At 40.2% G+C, this 23,531-nt stretch overlaps 1 protein-coding gene across 3 annotated transcripts; it reads left to right on the forward strand.

Annotated features, from left to right (window-relative positions):
• Positions 1-23,419, forward strand: ppp1r9ala (protein phosphatase 1 regulatory subunit 9A-like A). 3 transcript variants are annotated; one of them, XM_029458850.1, is made up of 20 exons: positions 2-164; positions 698-2,795; positions 12,899-13,031; positions 13,303-13,423; positions 13,820-13,924; positions 14,214-14,349; positions 15,326-15,487; positions 15,620-15,673; positions 16,175-16,404; positions 16,652-16,748; positions 16,830-16,956; positions 17,130-17,281; positions 17,822-18,146; positions 18,226-18,283; positions 18,427-18,498; positions 18,945-19,140; positions 19,689-19,733; positions 20,646-20,762; positions 21,781-21,969; positions 22,194-23,419. In XM_029458850.1, exons 2-20 carry the CDS (start codon positions 867-869, stop codon positions 22,350-22,352), a joined length of 4,407 nt encoding a protein of 1,468 aa, XP_029314710.1. In that variant the 5' UTR covers positions 2-164; positions 698-866; the 3' UTR covers positions 22,353-23,419. The 3 variants fall into 3 exon arrangements, with proteins under 3 accessions (XP_029314712.1, XP_029314710.1, XP_029314711.1); XM_029458852.1 differs by lacking the exons at positions 19,689-19,733; positions 20,646-20,762 and having other exon boundaries at positions 1-164; XM_029458851.1 differs by lacking the exons at positions 2-164; positions 19,689-19,733 and having other exon boundaries at positions 867-2,795; positions 22,194-22,352.
• Positions 23,420-23,531: the final 112 nt, after the last annotated feature.

Raw genomic sequence — 23,531 nt, forward strand, 5'->3', positions numbered from 1 at the left:
GCGCGCAGCCCGCGACAGGTCTGGAAGTGCAAGGAGGAGGCAGGAAAACGCTGCTGGAGCGGGGAATGATGGCGGTGAGCAAGAAGAAGGGGCAAGTTTGATACTGTAAAACTGGGACATTGTGGGCCATCTTTCGGTGCCTAACACGATGAAGCAAGTAGGAGGTGAGAGCCTTATAAAGTTGTTTACCTTTGTGTGGTGTTTTGTGTAGAGACGGAGTTAACATTTCCAACGGCTCGTACTTGAAATGCTACAATGAATTGTTCAGACTGAGGCACTAACGTTGGGGCTGTGTTGAACTGTTGTTGGCCCAGTAAGTTTAACTTTGTTTCGCCTTTTATCTGTGGTGTAGCGACAGTAGTAACAACATTTAACCGATTGAACTTATTACAACTAAAGTTAATAGTTGGTTAAAGTAACTTTCAATTCAAAATCATTTTGGTTAGCTAACGCCAGGAGTCAGACAACCACCGAAATGCATTCAAACGGCTGTGTACGCTAACGTTAACCTTCTAACGTACTAAGAGTTGATGTTAACCTTCATGTTCTAACATACTTTTCACACTGTTTTGGTTTGCATACAGAAAGTGATAATAATTAGGCATTAACTCATTTGAAATGATTTACGTTAGGCATTTTGAGATAATGGTATCCGCTCTCTGTATTAACAGATTTCCCTATCCGTTTCTTTCTTTAGATGACTTCGCTGTGAGTGTTTAGTTAAGACAACTGTGCTCCGAAGAAGCTCCGCCGGACCCATGGCACCGCCTGCGTAAAGTGGAGGGATAATAGTTCACCAACAAAACAACATCAGTCTCTCAAAAAAACGGCTTTTCGAATTGGGCTGCAGTCACAAATAAACAACAATGATCAAAGCAGAAAGCAAAGGAGGCGAGAGGACCCTGAGGAGCGCATCCCCTCATAGAAATGCATACAAGTCTGATTTTCACGCCATTAAGTGCTCCTTTGATGGGTCAAAATCCGAAGGGGACGCCAAATCATATGCAAATGGTTCCAGTGACACCCGGGAGGACTCAAGGGGAAGGCCTTTTGGGAACAGAGTGAACAAGATAAAGAACATATTCCTACAGATGGATGGTCAGCAACAGGAGTGCCCAGAGGTGAAAGTGACTTTAAAGCCTGATGTGTCCCCTGTGTCCCCACCGAAGCAGCAATTTCCAGTTAACACTCACAGAGTTAACCTCAACACTGCCGCCGCAAGCCCAGAATCACAAAATTTAGATAAAACACCCAAGGGGGAAGATGTTGAGATTGACAAACAGGCTATGGCAGAGAAGTTTTCTGTGACCAGAAAACTCTTTGAAAGGGGCATCAAAGAGCAGCCTGCAGCTGAGAAACAGTCCCCAAACAGAGTGGTAAATCGTTTGTCCCTCGGAAGTGCCTCTGATGAGGGGAAAAGCACAAGGAGAGTATCAGCATCCTCTGAGATCATTATCAAATCAGAGCAAACTCCGACATCAACAGCTAAATGCCAATTGGATGAGAAGGCTGATGGTGAAAAAAAGAATGCGTCTAGAGTGGCATTGAATGCAGGACCCATGTCCAAAAGGTTGGAGAATTACATGGCAGAGAATGGCTCAGAAGACAACACAGCTGCTGCAAAGGGAGGAATTGTGTCTGCTAAACAACACAGTACCACTGAACACTTACTGCCTTCATCTCCAACAAGGGACAGCTCACACAAATCTTCTTCTCCTGTTAAAGACTCCACTAACTCTACACCTGACGCCACTAACAAAAATGCATCCCAGGCGCCGTGTGTCAACAAATCAACGGTTTTGGGGTCGAGTGTTAAACCAACAATTCCAGTTGCAGTCAGCAATGCGGCATACAAAACTACTTCTCCAACAACTGATGCCACTCACAAACCCCTCTCACCAGAGCAAACAACCCCAGTTAGCCACGGCTACAAACACTCCTCATCATCCGCTGATGGATTTAGTAGGACATCTGTTGGTGGGGATGAAGGCAAGCCACATAGTCCGCCCCCAGGGGATGTGAAGCAGCCTCATCTATCAGCTGGTGGCTCTCAGAACACCAACAGGGCTAAAAACCCTGAAAAAGCCAGAAGTAATGACAGTGTGGTACATAGTCCTGTCAGGGACAATCCATCCAGCCAGACCTCATCACTGGACTCAAGAGGGGTGGGCGTGGTACGGGCAGAACTGGTGGTAGTTCAGAATGAGTCCTCAGATAGTGAGGAGAATGAGAATGAGAATGTTGAAGATAATGTGTTTGAGGAACAAACGGTGCAAAGCCCCAAAGGCGAACGACTAACAGACCTGAAAAGAACCACTCAACCAGAAAAACAGAACTGTAACACTGCTCATCGTGTATTAGCGAGAGAAGTCTCTAAAGAGACACAGAAGATAGCAGAGACTGTGGGCGAAGGACGAGTCTTGGAGGACAACGATCGATTTGGGTTGAAAAGGGAGAGACAGGAAGACGGTTCATTTGTGAATGAAGATGTTTATGGTAATCGTGAGGATGATGATGAGGAGGTAGCAGAGGAGGAGAGTGAGCTAGAGGACCAGGTGGGCCAGAGCATCCTGGATAGAGCCTCACCAGTAGTGTATGGTATTGAGAATGCAGCATTTGTGGATGATAGGGATGTAGACCAGGTCCTCAGGGAAGAAGAAGAGGAGGAGGAGGAGGAGGAGGAGGAAGATCAAATGTATGGGGATTATGACGACTGTTACGAGACAACTGGTCTGTCGGATGAGGAGGAGCCTCCCCCAAGGAGGAAAATCAAGTTCTCCACACACCCCATTCAGGTTAGTATTTTTCCTTGTGTTGTTTACATATGAGCTATTGCTGCTCAACTCAAGCACCTAAAAACATATTGCACTCTAGCACCCTCATTATAAACCACCGTCTCACTGATTCAGCAACTGTCTGACCTAGGTGTTTCCCTGCAGACACAAGACAAATGAGTTGAGGCTGTGGATGAATGCTTTTGTTGGGCATGTTGACATCACAGCTGCTGCACTGTATCATTATCCCTGTTCAGAAAATGAAAACTATGGTTTATTTAATCTTAGTGACCAGGGAGGCAGGTAGTTTGACAGGCTCATCACCAAGAGATCAGGAGAGAGAGGGGAGAAGTTAGCTGGCAACATTGTTTGTGGTATTTTGGAAATATTGTTGACAACATAATAGCTTGTGAAAGCAGGACCACAGCTGATCGGGGGCAGCAGTGAGGTAGTAGCAAGACATGTGAAACTTTAGACTACAATAAAAAATCACAGCCAGCCCTGAATCACTGCACTGCATATGTTTAGTCATTTAGAGTTTGTCAGTGAATCATGTGTTGCACTCATGAGGGACTTTTCACTTCACACCAACATTCATATGAGGAATTTAAGTATTTAATTCACCCATATGATCTCTTTTATATACCATGTTATCTTATTACAGCTGGGGAATTCCTGTTTTTTACTATCCATTAATTTATAAAAATCTGAATCTTTTGTGAAAAGCAGTTATAATCATATCAATATTCAATAATAATCTGTTTGATTATTTTCTGTGAATTCCCTCATGTTGGTAGTGTTTATAAGTGGTCTAATATATTCATTGAGGATAGAAGTCCTACAATTGAGTTTTTAGAGATGGGGGATTGACAGAATAACTAATATTACAATATTTTTGACTTTGCTATTTTTGAATATGACTGTTGGTGCTTTCAGCTAAGGATGTTTCAAATGATCTGTGCACAATTAGCATCACCAATATAAATGATGGTTTTCTCCTTTCTTGAACAAACGAGTTGGAAAAAATCCAACCAGTTGTTGGTATTATCATTGTATCATGATATCCATAATACGTATTTGATATATCTTGCCGCTTTACAGTTTTGTATTCCAAAATTATTTTCTAGGTGTAAACTCTTCTGGTATTGCCACACATTCTGTGACAACATTGCCAGTGCGTGTTTAAGGGATGTGGTGGGAGGTTATATATCTTCTATATTATTATTATGTTATTATATATATATAGGAGAGAGAGAGAAGAGAGAGAGAGAGGGAGAGAGGGAGAGAGAGAGAGAGAAGAGAGAGAGAAGGAGAGAGAGAGACAGAGAGACAGCGAGAGAAGAGAGAGAAGAAAGAGAGAGAAAAGAGAGAGAGAGACAGAGAGAGAGAAGAGAGAGAGAAGAGAGAGAAGAGAGAGAGAGAGAGAGAGAAGAAAGAGGAGAGATAGAGAGAGAGAAGAGAGATAGAGAAGAGAGAGGAGATATAGAAGAGAGATAGATTAGAGAGAGAGATAGAGAGAGAGAGAGAGAGAGTAGAGATAGATATATATATATATAAATATATATATATATATATATATATAAGATATATATATATATTCCACAATCACTATATCTAAACAACATTTCGCTAAAGCAGGGAAAACAAATAATTCCAGTGCATTCCACATAGCTTGTGAACAGCTCAGTGTTTATCCAGGCCTTAAAATGCACTGTTATCTCAGGGTGTGGAACCCCCCCGCCCCCATCCCGTCAGCCTGGCAGGGGGGTCCTGGGAGAGGGGACCAGAAGCTGACCTGGAGTGAACACAAACAACAGTGCCTCTCCTCCTCCAAAACTGGAGATATGACAGAGATAAATACAGCTTTACAGTTCACAACAATATGTTAGACTGTCACCTCTATGTAGCAGTTCACATACTGCTCATAACTACCATGAGCGGGAGACTTTATGCAAAACAGATTAACTGACACAAAGTTGTAGTTGTTAATAAGTGAGTTTGTATGAATTTACATCCCCAGTGCTGATTGAAAGACATTACTGTGTACAACTTTTCATACCGCGTCAGTATTGACCCAATATTCTGAATTAAGCTGATGGTCCTGAAATGTAGGGCTGAAACCAACATTATTATTTTCAAAATCAATTCATATGCAGATTTCTTGTCTCAATTAATGGAATAATTATTTGGCCTATAAAATGTCAGAAAATTGCATTAACATTTCCTAAAAGCCATGGTAACATGGTCTTCAAATCACTTGTTTTGTCCAACCAACAATGCAAAACCCAAAGATATTCAGTTTTCTATTACATAAGAGAAAGAAAAGAGGCACACTGTCATAGTTAAGAAGCGTAAAGTAGGTAATGTTCAATATTTATGCTTAAAAAATAACAAATGATTAATCTATTTTTAAAGTTGTTAGTTGTATTGATTGCTCAGTGGATCAAAACGAGATGAATGATTATCCATGTTGACCATGTCAAACTATGATGTATAATTAGAACCCTTTGATTATAAAGTGTATTTTAGCTTTGCCGTAGACTTAAACAAGAGGGTAACAGTCATGTATTTGAAACATTTTAGATGTAAAAGTAATTTCAATAATTATTGAATTGGCCTATATGCACAAATAATCAGTTGTATCAGTAAATACTTTTACCATTAGTTAGTATGTACAATGGTCAAAGTATGCAATCAATTTTATTGTTCACATGAAATGTAATTCCCCACCTACAATGATCACCAGGGGAAAGTAAAGGATATACCGGTATGCAAGAAGTATAAGGTGAAAATAAGTAGAAAGTCCAAAAATGTCCAAGCATTCTTTTAAGTTTCCAATTAGCTTCTTTATATATTGCATGAATGAGTGCATGCAATGGACAGGCTGGAAAGAACACAGAGGGATTTGTCATAACAATGACATGTGCTTGGATTAAAACCATGGGGTCAAGGTTACGTGGTATGTGGTTAGCCAATTAAGTCACACAAATGTCCCTCGTCCAACCTTTCTACCTGTAGCCTGGCTAACAAAGGCCTCCCGCTAGCACTGCATCATTTTCCACAGTCTGCTAGTCAGAGTTGGCTCTGGGATCGAGCACACTTGAGTCGTAGCTAACTAAGAGAGAGGAAGTGCTTTGTGCTTCTGGCTCACAATGGTCCCTACGTAACCCGAGTCTTGACAGAGGAGGTATCCTGTGAGGAAGAAAGGTCCTCTTTGTGAATAAAGGAGATGTCCAGTTTCAACATGTATCACTCTTATAATGGTTGAAAAACAAACTTGGTTGAAGAGGTATTTCTAAGGCAGTCAGGCACACAGTTTCAATAATTCCTAAAAGTGAAAGTCTTGTGTCAAGCCAAATATTGAATTCTTAAGGTTGCTTAATGCATTTAATGGACTTGGTATGTATTTGTGATGAAAATACTCAAAATGCACAGTTTTAAAAAGAAAATTGAAAGAGCACTGCAATTATTTTATACATTATGTTGTATAAATTCTTCTGCGTATATGTTAACACAGAGTCACACTTTAGTAGGGCATTGAAGTGCTGCACTCCCATTGCTGCTGTGTCAGTATATAAGTTTGCTCAGCTCTACCCTCTGGCTGTGTGAGCAGTATAAATATTGCACCACTGCTTATACTGATTATATATTTGGTGTTAGTGAGGAGGTTTTTATTCCTCAACTAACTGCAAATAAAAACCAGGCCTGTAATATTAGTGTGTCTCGGCATGTCCTTATCTGGATACACTTTTAAACCTTGCAACACATTTTCTTTTCTTTTTGTTGTTGTTGCAGTTTACCAGTTTGCATCTACTTGAATTCACTCTGAACCCTATAGTTTGGGGGAAAAGCCAAGAGTTATTGAATGATTAACACTCTGCTGTAGGCGTGTTAAATGCTTGGGGACAAAGAGGGTAGCTATGTGGGATCTCTGGAGAGGTCGTCTAATGTGTTTTGTGTCATTTTGCAAATAAGAACATTTGGAACAGGAGTCAAAAACCAGTTCACCATAACAGAAAGGAAAATGTCTGAAGCCAGAATCTGCACCTGCTGCTTTGCCCCACCCTCGCAGAGTCACAGGAAGTACCACTAGCAGTTATTGGTCAAGTCAACACATTGTGCCTTCTCGAACACACAGGGTGTGGTAAAGGATTGTGGAGTTCATTGTGACTGAAATATTTCAAAGAAAAATCTTTGTTTGCACTGCAGATAAGCATACATGTCCTTTAGTCTGTTCGGCTTGTCAGATGTCCGCAGTAAAACTTTGTTTAGTATTTGTAGACATTTCTCTTTTGTCAGGTAGAGTACAGTTTATATGAGACATTAATGTCAAGCCAGATAACAAGGTGCCCTGTAGTGTTTTTTTTTTTTTTTTTTACAAATGTCTTGAACAGAAGCTTACAGGTATTTGCATTTCTTGGTTTGTGCATATAGCTATTTTCTTCAACTGACCAAAGTTGGCTGGGAGTTTTGTATAGTGCTAGAGTTTGATGTTCCACTCCACTAATATTAGCTAGTCTCTGGGTGAAGGGGTACAAAGTATCTGCAAAATACATCACTTTCAGCATGCAAAGCTAATTATTATTAAATCCAAGTTACACCCAAACGCTTGCCTTACGTGTAGATGAACTACAAGATAACTCTATTATGTCTCATCATCAAAATGAACAACTACATTGTCCGGGTGCTGTACTGTGCTCTTGCGGTTGAGTTCATCTTTCTTCGTTCTGTCAACATAAATTTATCAACAATGTACAAAAAATCTATCTTTAATTATGGAGAGTAAGACTTGCGATTCTGATGTGAAATAATCTTTTCACCCCCCCCTTTTTCTTTACACGTGCTGGAAAGTTGAAATCCTCTGCTCCTCCTATCTGTGTTTCATGTGATTAGTGAAAAACAAAAGCGGCATACTCCACACGTCCGAACTGTGGCCTCTGTAGCCGACCCATCCATAGTGTTATGCTTTCCATTTCCTATCTGAGATGGGTGTTCTGCTGGCCACAGGAATGTGTCTGACAAGACTCCACCCTCATCCAACTAGTAGACAGGCCCTCCCCTTGTGGGATCTGAGTTCCCTCCAGCCACCTGGGCAAGTGGGTGACTATCCGACAAAACGAGGCAGAATACTAATGCAGTCCGCTGAATGCTGTTCATTAAACAACTTGGCATGGTAGAATGAGTCTTGGGCTGATTGCGATTGACTTAAACGCTTTCATTATGTGATTACAGACAAACACATTAGCAGATGCTGTGTGTTTTCAAGTTAGCAGTAATTATGTGTTCCAAGTTTTCCGCAACCCTTGCATGATAAATGTAGCTTTTGTGATCCATTTATACACAAACCTGTTCAACCTGTCTTTGTTTGCACTCTTTGGAAATGTATTTCCATTATGGCACACTGCTCTTATCAGAGTCCATCTATTCCTGCTGTAGGTCATACATTAACACTTAAAACATAAACATTGTTGTTTCAGTTACTGTCACTCATTGTGAACTTAACACAGTGTTATTAATTCCAATGGCATGCATACAGGAACTACAAGATATATATTTTGTTCTTTTTTTGTTCTTTTTTTCCTGGTGTCTTAACACAGGATCTAAAAACATTGCCCCATGCCTTCTTCCCTAATTACTCTGATCTGCGCCAGGCTGCCACCCCAGCCCCAGCTCGCTCGCACAGCATGTTTTGATTTGTTGTCTTTTTGTAGGCCCGTTTACATTACGAGTTCCCCAATCCAGTGGTCAGCCCTCATTTTGCACTGGCAAGAGATTTCTCTGGTTTGCTTTTCCTCGCAGCTGCTGACTCATTTCCCACATTGGTATTCGGTTGTGGGGAGGGGAACGAGGGAGTGATGGGAAAAGTTTTAGTTTGGGTGTGGGCATGTGTACATCTGTGCATGTGAACACACCTAGAGAGGACAGACCACTGCAGTTGTTGAAGATGAACAAAAAGCCCACACATGCTGCTGGTAGGGAATAGAACAATATGAAGATGGCAGTCAGTTGACCCACATCACAACCTCAGTGACCGCAGTAATACTTATGGGGAGAAATAGGCATCAAAATACATGTTAAATACCTTGTTCTGTATAAACTTGAGGAAAAATTGTTAGTTCTTCTTTGGTTTCTCATTCTTGTTGGAGTCAGTCTGCCTGATCAACAGTTAAGTGTTTTGGTTTTAGTGGACTGGGCATGTGCTGAACAATGAAACAAATGGCTGTTTAGTCTGATAACTGGAGACGAGACTGTGATAATAGTGAGCTATGTGTAAGGCTTGTTTGTGAGGGAGAGGCTAATAAAGAGATTGATCTCTGCCTTTCTTGCAGATAAAACATGGTGTGGTTAGGTTTCAGCAAAGAACAGAACATTGTTCAAAAAAAGGCCTGGGAGTCCATGGCAACAGGAAAGTCAGACTTTGGAGTCGGGGGAGGTAGAGGCGAGAAGCACAATCTGAACTGCTGCTGCTCAGTTAATGCAGAGGCCAAGGATGCAGTGGTGCTCCCTAGATTCTATTAGCCTACATTTCAACCCTTAATTACTAAAGTCTCCAAAGTCTAAACTAAAAAACATCTTTCATCCTTAATGGAATTTCTGTCTGCTCTAGTTCTGTGAATCCATTTTTAACAGTCTAAATGAGAAGATGATAAGCTTTGTCACTCCTATTTATAGAAGCGCTTTGAAGCTTGTTGTTCAGAGACATGCAAAATAAGTTTCAAGATGCAAGCAGGACAAAAATGTCTTGAGTAGCTTGTTTGTTAATTTATTTTTAAAAGGTTTTTAGTGCTCTTCAGTGCTATGTGTACTGTCTTTACCTTTTGTGTGATAAAGATAACACCTATCTACCACATTATATGGGTCATAGTTTAAAAAAGAAAAACTATCGAAATGTATATATAAGAAGGAGGATTCAAACAGAGGAGGACTCCCTTGGGTTGATGGAGGGTCGAGGCCCCATGAATAGAATTCCTGCCTGTACCACCACAGAGCTGCAGTACTGTGCGTAATCCTCAAGTTTCCAATCTTCTTTCATTTGGTTTGGGAGGCTACATGAGAGAGAGGTACCTGCCAGTGTAGCAAATCATGAACATCTTGTTTCCAAAATAAGACAATGCTTCTCCACTTGGATACATGTGTGTGAATTGAATCAGCAGGATGTTGTAGAACAGAAATAGTTTTTGTAATTCACTTTAACAAATTCAACAAAGACCTCAGTGAGGCATTCTGGAAATGTACTATCTGCGCTGTTATGGGCTGATGTCCAAAGGCTACTTAGTGAGAAGACAGAGTGGAAAATAGATTGTTTGTGGTTGATTCCTCAAGTCTTGACAAGCTACAGGATCGAGACCTCAGACTTTGTTGCCCAGGATGGAAATGTTTACTTGATTACATCATACATTCTCATGGCAAATGTCTCAATCAAGCATGTTATCCTATAGTAAATTGTCCGCTTGTTTTTAGATTGTTTATTTGTTTTTGGTTTTACCACAACCTGGGAGCAGTATGAGAGCACAACTCAAACATTTGTCACATGGATCAGTGTCTCTCAGGTATCTAAGGTTGCACACTAGACTACGACACACCACCTGACTGCTCAATATTTGCGAGTAAGTCTATATCTATGTGTTTTGGTGTTTAGAAAAACTATACATTCGTACATGCTGCCCTTTGCTGTAGAGTTTAATAGGCTCTGGATAGCATAGCGTGGTGAATCATTTAATTGTGCAAAATCACCACCTATGATATACAAGATGAAATCACAGAATTTTTTGTTTGTTTATTTAAAATCCAAGATACGGGGAAATTCTCAGGAAGAAAAATCTTAAACTTAAATAATAGGTTTGAGAAAGATTTCTGTGTTGTTCTTTTGTTCCTAGAAAGTATCACAACAGAGATAGTAAATGACCAATAAAATCTGCTCAGCACACATGGTACTTGAAGCATGTAGTCAGGGTTTAGGGAGCTTCTGTGCATATATGGAGTGATGAATGAAAAACCTTTGCACTTATGCCACTCAAGTCTAACCGTGTGCGTCAAGACTAGGATAAATCAAAAATCATATCCCAAATCCAAAGTTTAAAGAAATCCCAAATTTATGCCCAGCTATGTTCATTGCCACGGTGAAGCTTAAAAAACTTAAATTAAAACAATATATATTTATCTTTTAGGCCATTTATAAAAACAATTCTATTGAATGAAGTGCAGCAAAAGTTCAATAGGAAGACTACTTCATTCTTCCCTTTAATTCATATTCTACCTGCGGCTCATATCTTTTCCTATGTCTTACCACTTTCCTGTTTATTTTCCAAAAATAAATTCTTCTGTTTTGCTCCATCCAATTAGTAAACCTGCTATTCAGAAAAACAACTACCCTCTCATACTCAAAGTGGAGCCAGAATATGCGTGTTATTACCTCAATCGGCAGCACCTGAGCACTGATGCCAGCATCCTGCCGCCACCACCATTATTGATCATGACTCCACCCAGATTAAGACTAATCATGACCAAGCAGGGGATTTATTTTACAGACCCACTGTTGGGTTCATCCCCCATAATCAGGCATTAGCCCCTGATGGAGTCTTACCACTCTAATCTACTTTTTTTCATCAATGCTTTATATTTATAAACTAGTTTCTCATAATTGAGCTCACTCTCTGGTTATTCTTTCTTTGAAAGCCTAACTAGATATACAACATCTAAGTGAAAGAAATGCACAACTAGTTTGATAACAAATGCAGTAACTTAAAAATTCCCTGCGATTTGACTTTTTAAATGTGAAGATTTGCAGACTTTTACAATCTTTGCCTCTGGGAAACTATGATGGACCATTGTGTTTAAAAATAATAATAATTAAGAAAAATGTGCAGTTTAATCAATAATGAAAAGCATTGATGTTAAGCTTGTCTTATCACTAAATTAACTGTATACTCTTATACTTTGTAGTAACTGAGTCACAACAGATGGTCATCCCCCAGATCATTTTATACAGAATATGGTAGTGCTTGACCCCAGGAGTGTTATGATTGGATGCCACTTCTGTTTAGTAGTATCAGTGGTATTCATGGTAATAGCACAAAGTGTTGTATGTAATAACTGAGTACTGGGTAGTTCCCATTGACTGAAGGTTAAGAGATTACTCGGTTTTTTTTTGTATTGCTCTTTATTATTTTGCTTTTTTACTGTGCTGCTGACGACACATGAACATTGATCTTTGCTGCATCCACTACTCTGCTCTCCCCAGGTGTGCCCTACTTTCCACGCTGCTCATGTTCCGCTGTACTGTGCGTATGTGCCTTATAATTCCAACCAGAAAACGGTCTCTGGGACACATCCAGTGCTTTACGGGGCCTGCCTGCAAAGTTCACAACTTCTTAAAACTCTGTTGAATGTCCTCAAGAGTATGTCTTAGGAATGCATCTTCTGCTTCAATGTTGTTATCACTTGATTGACATCTGTATAAAAATGTGATTGATAAATATTTAATTTAGATGCAAAAGATGGCTTTAATTTTGTGTGGTGTAATTCTCCCGCCTCATGCAATTTCTCTCAAATGAGAAATGTGCCCTTGTTCAGCCTTCCAAGATAAATAAGAAGTGAAAAGTGAAAACAATATGCTTATGAGTTTTTTTGAGATTGTATTTGTTTGCACAATAAAAAAAAGACACAACAACAAAAGAAAGGAAGCAAATTGTGCAGGTGAAAAAACTAACTAACTTGGGGCTTATAGGAGGAATCTCACCTTAATAAGTGGTATAAGTGTAAAAAGTAAAAAAAAAAGCAAACTATCTAAAATCAAACAAAATATTTCAGTCAGTGTTTGTTTGTGTGTTTGTGTGTTTGTGTGTGTGTGTGTGTGTGTGTGTGTGTGTGTGTGTGTGTGTGTGTGTGTGTGTGTGTGTGTGTGTGTGTGTGCGTGTGTGCGCTCTTACAAAAGCATGATTGTGTTCAGTCAATTATAATCAGATATGATCAGTACAAATACTTTGGTTCATCAGACAGGACCAAAGCCTATATTTGAAATTCTTGAGTGAGGTGATGTCTGCACAGAGCTGTCTGATGGTTACCTACTTGATAAGGACATAGAAGGTGGTATACTGAAGCTGCACTTATTTTCACCAACACAGGTCTTCAGTACCTTCTCCAATGAGGAATATGATCGGCGCAACGATGATGTGGATCCAGTCGCAGCGTCTGCTGAGTATGAGCTGGAGAAGAGAGTGGAGAAGATGGATGTGTTCCCTGTGGAGATTGAGAAAGGCAAGTTTAGTAAACACTGAAGTGAAGATACATTCCTACGTGTCATCAGTGAGAAACATTTCATAAGCCCTGCAAAGGCAAACAGTAGTGACTTTGATTTGAATATTTAAACAAATTAGTGATAAGCAATAATTAGCTTATGTTACTGATCCTAATCTTTATGCATAATATTTATATGATTGTCAAGAGCATGACCACGTGGAGTTGAGCCCATTTGTATGCAGTTTGTTATACCCGCCCTTTAAAATCTTTATAATTTCTCTGCATTCAGGAGACAATGGACTTGGTATCAGTATCATAGGAATGGGAGTGGGAGCTGACCAGGGTCTGGAGAAGCTGGGCATTTTTGTGAAAACTATAACAGAGGAAGGAGCAGCTGAGAGCGATGGACGGTGAGTTAGAGCACTTAAAGTTCCTTTTTGCACAACCCCACATTTAAGTCTTGTTTCAAAAGAGTCATTGGTAATGTTTTCTATACAACCAGAAAGATGGTACACACACACTGTACACTAAACCACTACAGCAGCTTTTAATTTCACCATCTTGAATAGCTCATTCCCCAGAGCCCAGTGACACACAAGACACACATAACCAAATATATTTATAACTGAAGAAAATAGTCTCTACTTCTATTTCCCAGGCATTTTAGATTTAGATTTTTATTGCCTGCTGCATTGACGCTACTGTATTGTTTAAAAATAATCTTTAATACTATTCTGAAGGTGGTGTTTAACTCTTCTGTGGATTTGAAAATCTCTCCTTATAATTACTATCTTCTGTGTCTCCAGAATACAGGTGAATGACCAAATTGTTGAGGTGGATGGTATCAGTCTGGTGGGCGTCACCCAACTGTTTGCTGCAACAGTCCTGAAGAACACTAAAGGAACAGTGAGGTCAGCTCAAAGCCCAACTGCTTACTGAACAAATCTTGTTTGTGATAAGAGTGAGCCACTGTTATCACGATTAGAAATAAGTTGTAAACAGTTGAGTGTTTTTATCTTCTGAGGGTCCAGAGGCCAATAATGATTATTGTTATTTTGTTTAAGAGAATTAGGCAAGACATGACAGGGTTAGGGATAAACTGCATCTCAAAATGTGCATTTCCCTGTAACAAGTAAGACATGACAGAAGCTGCAGTGAGGTTTGTTCAGATACTAATTACATTGCGTTTTTTAAAAACAGGTTCCTGATTGGACGCGAGAAGCCGGGGACGCAAAGCGAGGTAGCCCGCCTCATAAGCGAGACACTAGAGCAGGAGAAGAACCAGCAGCAACAGCATCATCACCTGGATGACCCCTACGAACACTCTACAGAGGAGGTGAGTCAACTGGTTAGGACTTCATTGGAAAGCCCAGTTGCTGCTCAACCGTATACCATGGTCGTGTCATATGGGATGGATGCTAGAGATGGGAAAGATTCCTGACTTGTGAGGATTCACATCAAACAGGGAATCAAAATACTGTGCATTGACAAAACACCATATTCGTTAAACGATACAAAGCAGGTTGAAAAATTGGCACATTTTCTTTTTATATTTGGGTTTGATTGGCAGATGTGAGGCGTCCATATTTGTCTCGTTTTCAGGTATTTCTGTATGATTATGTGTCAATTTGGATATATCTGTGTTTCCCAGTTGTAATTAGGACTTGGATGTTGACCCTCATAATTAAGATAACTTTGGTGTGACATGAACACAACATTAGCCTCCTTTGCCACGCCCACTCCAATCCCGCTCAGCTCAACCAGGGAATGAGCAGCTGGCTGTGAGTAAGCCATGTGTCACCCTTCTGCTGTGTTGAAGGTGTTCAGTCGACCGCCGCCTGTTTGCCAGAGTTGTGAAATGTTTGCTTTCTGAAGTTCAAGCAACCACAAGCCCCTGTTTTTAAGATGGAGAGACAGGGCAGAGAATATGAGGGATTTACTGGGGCAGCACTTAAAAGTAATGTTGCATAACCTTTAGTGAGGAAGTAGGCTATGTTGTGAGTGGCTCTGTAGGTATGCAAAGTGTGTTTAGGTGAGTTGATAGTGTTGTTATCCACTGAGAATATTGTTCATGTTAATTTGTTCAATGCTGCAGAGATGTTACAGACATGTGTTGCAAGACTCCTGCAGTGCCTCCCCGTGAACCAGCCCACCAATGGTTTGGTTATGATGTATTGATCACAATGTTCCCTCCAGACTGTGGTTAAGTGCGTAGCTGGGAGTGTTGTTGACACACGCCAAGCATGTTCCTGGGCATGTAGGATGTGTCAGTGTTTGCAATATGTGATACCATGTGTGATGTCATATTTCAGGAGGAGCGCTATGAGGAGGAAGAGGACGGAGTGGATGAGAGGATTTTGTGCTCCAATTTCTCTCCAACAGAGAACGTAGAGCTGTTTGAGCTGCCTGATTCAGAGGCTTCGTTTATGCCGACCAACATGGACGGCTCTCAGATGGTCTTCAAGTTCAAAGAGGTATTACCCACTCCATGACTTTCAGTCTTATGGGGTTGAAACTATATATTCAAATGTCAGTATTCTGTTTTATTAATAACATACACTAATGAGTATAACCAAATATTGTATTTTCCTATTTTTGTTCCTTAGCTGCAACTCAAACACAGTATTGCTGCAGCTGAAATAAATCAACTAAACAAAAAGGTATGTTAAAGAAGAAATCATTTATATTCACATAACATACAAGAGAGGTAAATATAAGATACAGTTATTACAAAGTAATTATTGTATCTAAATATAAAAACGAAAAAATAAATTTAAACTTAATTTCTGAATTCCATCAGTAATTACATTTCACTGTATACATGAGAGCGCTTGTTTTTTGAAAATGGTGGCTTCCTATCAGCCTTTTTGCTTCTGAACTTTGAACTCTTATGTACTCACAGTGACTGATGGCTATTCTGAACATTAGTTTTGAGGCTGTACACTTAAATTCTATATAAGGATGTAAAATGTTGATGCATTTACAGTAGGTTGTTGAGGAAAACTGGGTCACACAACAGGCAGACAAAATGTGAGACCTCGTTCTTTTAAATTACTTTTTTTTTTTAATACTACGCGTAACACAGAGAATGCCCTAGGCCGGTGACCCACCTGCAAATTCAATTTAGTCCACCTAAGTAACATGTTTTCATCTCTGTATAGATAAGGGCTTCTGATGAGGACAGATCATTGTGGGAAGCCAAGGAGTCTGCACTGGAGCAAAAGATCGAGGATAGCGACGACAAAACCCTGAAGTTTGAGAGTTACTGGCTAGAAGCCCAGGGTCTGTGTAAGATCGTGAATGAACAATTAGCCGAGACTCAGGCCCAGCAGGAGACCCTGGACAAGAAATACAACAAGGCCAAGAAACTGCTTAAGGACTACCAGCAGAAGTGAGTTTATCTTGAGTTACTGTTACAGTCACTGTTGGAGGGCTCAATGCGGTTGGATTCAGTGGGTTACTTATTTCATTTATAGAAGACAGTTTAAAAAATGACAAATGTTGACCAGAAATTATTTTACTACGGTTTAAGATGCAATTTTAAATTTTCTTGGAATTAGGTGGTAAACACATCAAATACAACGTGTTTACAAGATAAAGGACTAATGGGAAACCACTTGTTGTTGCTTCCTCCCCAGAGAGATAGACTTTGTGAAGAAAGAGGAGGAGCTGAAAAAGATTCTAGATGAAAAAGAGAAGTCGTACAAGGAGCAGCTGGAGAGCTTGCAGAAAAGGGTAAGACTCAATCTTAAAGAAATGCTTAAAAAGCCACAGCAGACTTGCTATGGACACTGAAATGTGTTGTTTTGTCCACAGATAGCTGTCCTTGAGTCCAGAGGAGCCTCAGACGTGGAGTGTCAGAGTGGTCAGGACTCGAGAGCAGACGAGAGGTTGATCGGCCAAGACCCAGTCACCAACACACAGTCTGTTGACTCACAGCTAGGTACAAAGAGCTACTATAATTCAAGTTAAAACGGAAGTACACAGGTCACACTTTTGTTGTGTGATATGTAAAACATTCACACGTCATTAACTCCAGTGACCCTGGTAAATAATTAAATCTGTTCACAGCTTATGTGACTTATTTGGTATGTCTGTTTTTCTTCTCCTGCGTAGATCAAGATTGGAGTGAGTTGGTTCCTGAGACTGAGCGCTTGGACACCAGTGCACACAAAGCAAAAGGCCTGCTGGCTCAGAAGGCCAAGCGTCAGCTGCCGTCTCGGAACAAACTGAAGGAGAGCCTCGCAGTGGCTTCAGGTCACTCTCAGGTCAGCCAGGAACAGCTGATAGTCATACATTGCTAAGTTGTATGATCATGTTATTGAATTGAATAGTCTGCCACCTGAGGCCAGATGTGAGGTATGATACCTGAAACCATGTCAATCTTGGAGGTAAAATAAATGGTGACAACACACTCTGGTTCTCCCTTTTAAAGAAGAAGCACATATTTAACTTTGGTCATATTTAACGTGGTGTATATGAGCTGACCGATAACAGTGAAAAAGGTGGGATTTTATGAACAATGACAATTTTACTGCTACTTATTCTGTGGCTAATCTGTAAATTATAACAAACTCACTGTTGTACTGTTGAGGCAACAGCATTGCCTTAAGATACTCGCAGTTGTTATAAAATACCACAGGGAACACGCCTTGAGTTTCTTTTGCTTTTGCAAAACAATAATGCTTTTTATAATGTGTGTGCACATGACTCAGCAAATCAGAACTGGAGAGCGGAGCTTTCTGTTATATAATGAGATTTTATCTTCCTTCCATTGTCCTTGTTAATAATTAACTTTGTCCCCACAGGAAGCTGAAGAAGAGGAGGAGCAGGAGGAGCAGGAATCTCCCAGGAGGAGGAGGTCCATCCAGGAGAGCCTGTCCCTCCCTGTGCCTGTCTGCTATCCTGGGAATGGACAGAAAGGGGATCCAGGAGAGAATAGAGATGGATCCAGGAGTAAGGCAGAGCTTTCCAGCAGCCCATCTTTGTCTCCATCACAGGGAGAAAGTGTTGAAAGCAGTGGAAGTCCTTCTTTGTCCTCTCCAAAAGACGGCTCGTCGCCACATTCCCCCTCTGGATTCATGCGCAATGTCAAGAAGAGGGAATCGAAAGGAAAGAGCAAAGAGCTCAAAGGTATGCAAGACCAAAATGTGATGGCTGCCATATCAGCGCTTTATGTTGCAGTGTTACTGAGCCTATTGTTTCCTTTCAGAGGATCTAAATGAAGCCTCGTCGGCAGGAAAACCTAAAAGACGATTTCCAGACTTTGGGTAAGTCTCATTACATTACAGTTCATTTAGCTGACGCTTTTGTCCAAAGCGACTTACAATAAGTGCAAACAATCATGATCACTTTAATTAAGTTACCATCATCTTGGCACTAACAACTCATTTCTTTTAATGGTTATCAACAGAGGCCTCCGGAAGTCAGGTGGCAAAGGAAAAAAACATGACAAGGAGGCGATGAGAGCGTCTTTGGACAGCAGGTGTGTTATTATTCAACTTAATTTAAATACATTTAAAAGAGATAAATATTTTGAATATACGCTGAGTTGTTGTGCTTCCGTGTTGTGTATCTTATTTGTTAGTTATTCATTGCTACATATGCTGTAAGTTTTAGTTCTAGACACAATTCTTCTTTTTTTACAGAGTTATTAATAGAAACAACGTTACTGAAACAAACAAAGGCTTGTGTATATTAAATGGATGAACTTCATGAAGACCTTAACTGCAGTATTACTGGAATCCATGTTTCTCTGTGGGTGTAAATATTGAGCTACACAAGATCAGATTTCTACTTTCTTGTTGCTGAATCTAAATATAGACAGGTTTTTGTCCTATATTGGATGGTTATTACTTACTGAGTCATTGTGTATTAGCTGTCACATGTGTAAGCCTGACTGTGAATCTTCCTTTTTTCTCCAATGCGTAGGGGATCAGCAGAGTTACTGGAGGAGTCCGGAGGGAACCTGTCGCCTGCAGATTCAATGACGTCCATCCCCACCTGTATGCCCTTCTCCTGGTTTGGAGACAAAGACAGAGAGAGAGAGCCCTCATCCTCCAGCAGCAGTCTGCCGTACACTGCAACTGAGACCAGCAGTGAGCAAAGCCAGGACCGCAAGAATAAGGTATGTTAGTTCACGTGAGCGTAAACATCAGGCGTAGAGAGTATTAGCATCCAGCACAACGTTGATAAGATATTAGTTATATAACATTGAGATATTACATCAGTGTGGGTCACAAACGTGATCCTCTCAGCCAGCTGCAGAGCAGTCCTTGCATCATCAGAATAAATGTAACTCTATCTTCATTGCAAGAGTAAAACTAGTAGAAACATATCAGGAAGTTTCCAGCAGACATGTGCCATCATTGACTACAATAACTGGATCCAGAGAGCTAGCAGGGAAGAATTTAGTGGCTTTTTTAAATGAGTTTGCAAATAGTGACACATGAAACGCATCCAGTGAAACGCGTGGCTAACTGTCACACATGCTGCGGTCGGGCTGGCGTTCCCTAGATGCCGTTTAATGAGTTCAAGACACGGGCTGCACCAATGAGAAAATGATTACCTAGAGAAAAGTTTTGGTTTTGTTGCTGTGTGCATTATGGTAGTTTTTGTCAGTGCTTTGCTGCCTGCACATTTATCATCTCACTGAACCGTGTTTCCTTTAAACAGACAAATCTCTCCTGGTCCTCTTTATTCAGTCGCTCGTTAGATTTGGTACAGTATACGCATCTTTGTTTTACCTTTTGATTTCAGATGCCACGTTAGAGCCGTACTAACAAATAGAGTTCAAATTGTAATTTCTCACCACAACACATCCTATGAATCCTTCAATGTTTCTTTTGAACTGGGTATGTGGTTTTGTTATTAGAAAACAAATGTGATCTAATTTTCCTTTTATTCACATTTTAAAAGTTGTATTATAATAATCTACTTTATTAGAGGAAAATGGTTTCATGGGCTTGTTGCATCAGCTAATCGGAAGTTTGATCAGAGATTTGCCTGTAACATCAACACTAACTGCTACGTTGTAACTAACTTGTATTGAGCAACCTGTTGTTGTTTCTGTGATGTGTGATTCTTACGCTACATTGAAATTAAATTGCATATGAACTTGCACTTAGCTGGTGCCTGCAGGTCCGGATAATATTCATTGATTCTAAATTGAACCCGTATTTCTGTCTGAAAAACACGACAGTTTAGCTTTTAGACTCTAAAAACACTTGATGAATCAAATAGTTATTCTCATAGCATCTACTAAATAAAAAATACAAAACAATACCCCATACCTGAATTTGTGTGTGTTTTCATTAGAAGTAGTATAGTTAGTTGTTGTAGTTTAGAGACTGTGTAGTTTTGGTGGTGGGTTTACTTTTAATCACCTTGAATATTGTGCTGCATAGTGTGTTGAAGATCACAGTCACATTGCTCAAATCAATAACCTGGATTTGATCGCACTGTAATCACAGCTTCACTCATTTATCATAATAATTTGAGTCATTATGGAAACAGCACTGCACTCACACCTCACACATGTAGTGTTGTATTTGTTTGCTCCTCCTGGTAAAGAACTGTTGTTTGGTGATGTGTTGCTTTAGTAAATGCGTTCCTTGTTTCCACTTGTTCCAGAGTTTTTCAGTCATAGATGATTCTAACCCTGCCAGCCCCAGTTCAGAGCTCTCTGGGTTAGTTGCTGAACCCAATCTGTCTGGGCGCTCACACACTTTAATCTTCTCTTCCAGCGAGGTGAGTGCTCTCCTTGTTGCGCTGTCACAAAAGCCGTGTGGGACGCCTTGATGCAGCTGAAAGGGGACATTCTCAAGCATGCTCTTTGAGCCTCCCCCCTTTCATAGCTGAGATTAAACTGTGAATGCAGAGGGGATAGAAGAGAGCAGCATGTGTGTGTGTGTGTGTGTGTTAAAGTTTTTTGTGTGTGTGTTAAAACAAGTCTTTGGCTTAGCTTTTCTTAGATCAGCTGTGATGTTAATGGTTTGTACTTTTCAGCCTCTGTTAAACAGTAGACCCGGTGCTTCATGTTGTTTACAAGCTCTAGCAGACCACAGAGCGATGCTGCCTGCGATGCTGCCTGCTCAGTGGTGTTTCAGCAGCAGTGCGCTTTGATATTATAGTTTCCAGTGTCTCAGTCTCTCTCAGTAAGACATGCAGTATGAAGACACACATAGACCTGCGTTTGAGAATGTTATGTCATTGCACGCTTGTTTTCTTGGTGCTGGGTTGGGAAATTTGGACACAGTTTAGTTCAACAGAACTTGCACTAAATGTTCTTTTTGTTTGTTGTATAAATGCTGTAGTTGGCTTTACTTTTTTTTTTGGTCCCCAAGCCTCACCCCTCTATAACTTCAACTGCTTTTCAGCAATTTCTCCATCGATAGAAATAATACATTTACTCAAACAGCCTTTATTTAAGTGACATCTGCCCAAAGATGAAGTGGAAAACATGATTAATGTCAGTATTTCACACTCGTCACTTAACTGGGCTTTAGGAACATTGATCAAGACAGTCCACAGGCATCAACTATTTATATATTTCTTTGGTAAAAGTCATTATAATGTATTTATTCCCATGCACTAGACCTGTGTAATTTGCTTCCTTTAGAGTACAGAAATGACTCAGACTTTCAGAATCCTGCACAGAAATTTCCAGAAAAATGTTTTTAAACAAAAAGTATGAAATGGTGACGCCCTAAAGCGAGAGTGTTTTTACTTTTCTAATATCTGTTTTTTTAATGTGTGTCCTCTGTAGACTTTGGATGATGAACCAGTAGCTACAGGGAAAGAGTATCAGTGGCACAACCGGCCGGTCTCTGAATGGACCAATCAGCAGGTCTGTCACTGGTTGATGGGCATGAATATGGACCAATACACACCTGAGTTCACGGCTAAGGGAGTGGACGGCCAGCAGCTATTGTACTTGGACAGTGATAAGTTGAAGGTAAAATAAATAACAGCATAATAATAATTGACTTTGAATTACCTGCATAATAATAATAATAGTTTAATAATGGATGGTGTTTAATTATGTTTAATTATACAGGGCTTCTTTTATTGCATTAGAAGTCATTATTTAATCGAGCCTTGTCAGCCTTTGACTGCCACCTTGTGGTCAGAATGTGGTAACAGTATTTTGCACTAAATCTATGGCCTTTTTTCCGACAGTTACTCGGTGTGTCGAGTCAGAGCGACCGTTCAACTATCAAGAAAAAGCTGAAGGACCTGCGTAAGACCCAGGAGAAGCTGGAGAAACAGAGAGAGAAAAAAGAAAAGGAGGTCCGACGCAGTGGGAAACTTCCAGTCAGTCCGGACTCTTTCTGTTGAGGCAGCTGCTTTGCTCCTTGAATTCATGCAGCTCATAAAGTTCATCACTAGCAGAACCCTAAGCAACCCATTTTTTTATTTTTTTTAATATACTTTTGGTGCCATGACGTAAGGTCACATGGTGTTAACGCCAACAACCACAGAACACGACTGCCAGGATTGTAACCTGTTCTGACTGAGGGGCCGGCTGCGTCTCCTGATTCTTTTCTCATCACTGTTCGTCCCGAATAACAAACTTCAGCTCAAACCATTTTAACCCAAAGATGGAGAATGTCAAAAAAAGTTAGGTGTGTGACAAACAAAGAATCCTAACATATTTTTTACCACTAAAAAGCTAGAAGCTCTAATTATAAAAAAGTCAGATCTAATTTAGTTGTTGAGATCATGCACACGTTAACCTACGGAAGTCAAATGTATACTGCTTTTTCAGCATTTTATATTTTTGCTAGTATAACTTGCCTGTTTCCACGTACCACTCTTCTGCAGGAACGGTTATTGTACAGTTCAGATAAAAGCACTATATTTGTCTTTTAAGCTTCAATGGGCGACAAGGTTTTAAATGTATAAATAAGTTTTATACATGTGCTTATTAACTGCATATCTTTTCTTTTTTTTTACTTAAATACAATTGTTCATTTTATACTATCTAAATTTTTCTACTAAGTAGAATAGCTAGGCCGTCATTTTTGCTGAATGAAAAGCAACAAACGAATCAATTAGGGCTTCTGCTGTCCCTGACCTCTGGCTGTGTGTGGCTGAGATGGTACCATGACGCTCCGTGTAAATACACACAGCATGCAGGTCTGCTACACGTACACCTCGCCGGTCCATCACTGACAAGGACTTGTGTGAGTCGGGAGCACAGCGTTATGTATGAATGTGCGGCTGAACGATGAATTGTTCACAGCCGAACCAACTGCTTCCTTTCTTCTTCTTCTTCTCTCTTCGCGCATGTTCTGTATACAATACGACATGTTGGACTACAAGGAAATCATGTTTTCCACGTCTTCTTAATCGGAGAAACATTTCTTGGTACATACTGCATCAATAAACTAATTTTCACTTTATGTGGTATGTTTGTATTGTGTTCAATCTCACGGCTCTTCCTCAGTTGTTCTGGTCCCTCAGTATCAATAATGCATAATGCAAGGCTTCTTTTAGGAAGCATTTACTTTCTGT

The sequence above is a fragment of the Cottoperca gobio genome, chromosome 21 (genome assembly GCF_900634415.1).
Source record: "Cottoperca gobio chromosome 21, fCotGob3.1, whole genome shotgun sequence".
Lineage (NCBI taxonomy): Eukaryota > Metazoa > Chordata > Actinopteri > Perciformes > Bovichtidae > Cottoperca > Cottoperca gobio.

Excerpts from the sequence above, each read along its gene's own strand:
- ppp1r9ala (XM_029458850.1), top strand. The coding sequence starts at position 867 with ATGATCAAAGCAGAAAGCAAAGGAGGCGAGAGGACCCTGAGGAGCGCA. Across the intron at positions 13,032-13,302 it reads CCCTGTGGAGATTGAGAAAG|GAGACAATGGACTTGGTATC; the intron begins GCAAGTTTAGTA and ends CTCTGCATTCAG. Across the intron at positions 19,734-20,645 it reads TCAGTCGCTCGTTAGATTTG|AGTTTTTCAGTCATAGATGA; the intron begins GTACAGTATACG and ends CACTTGTTCCAG.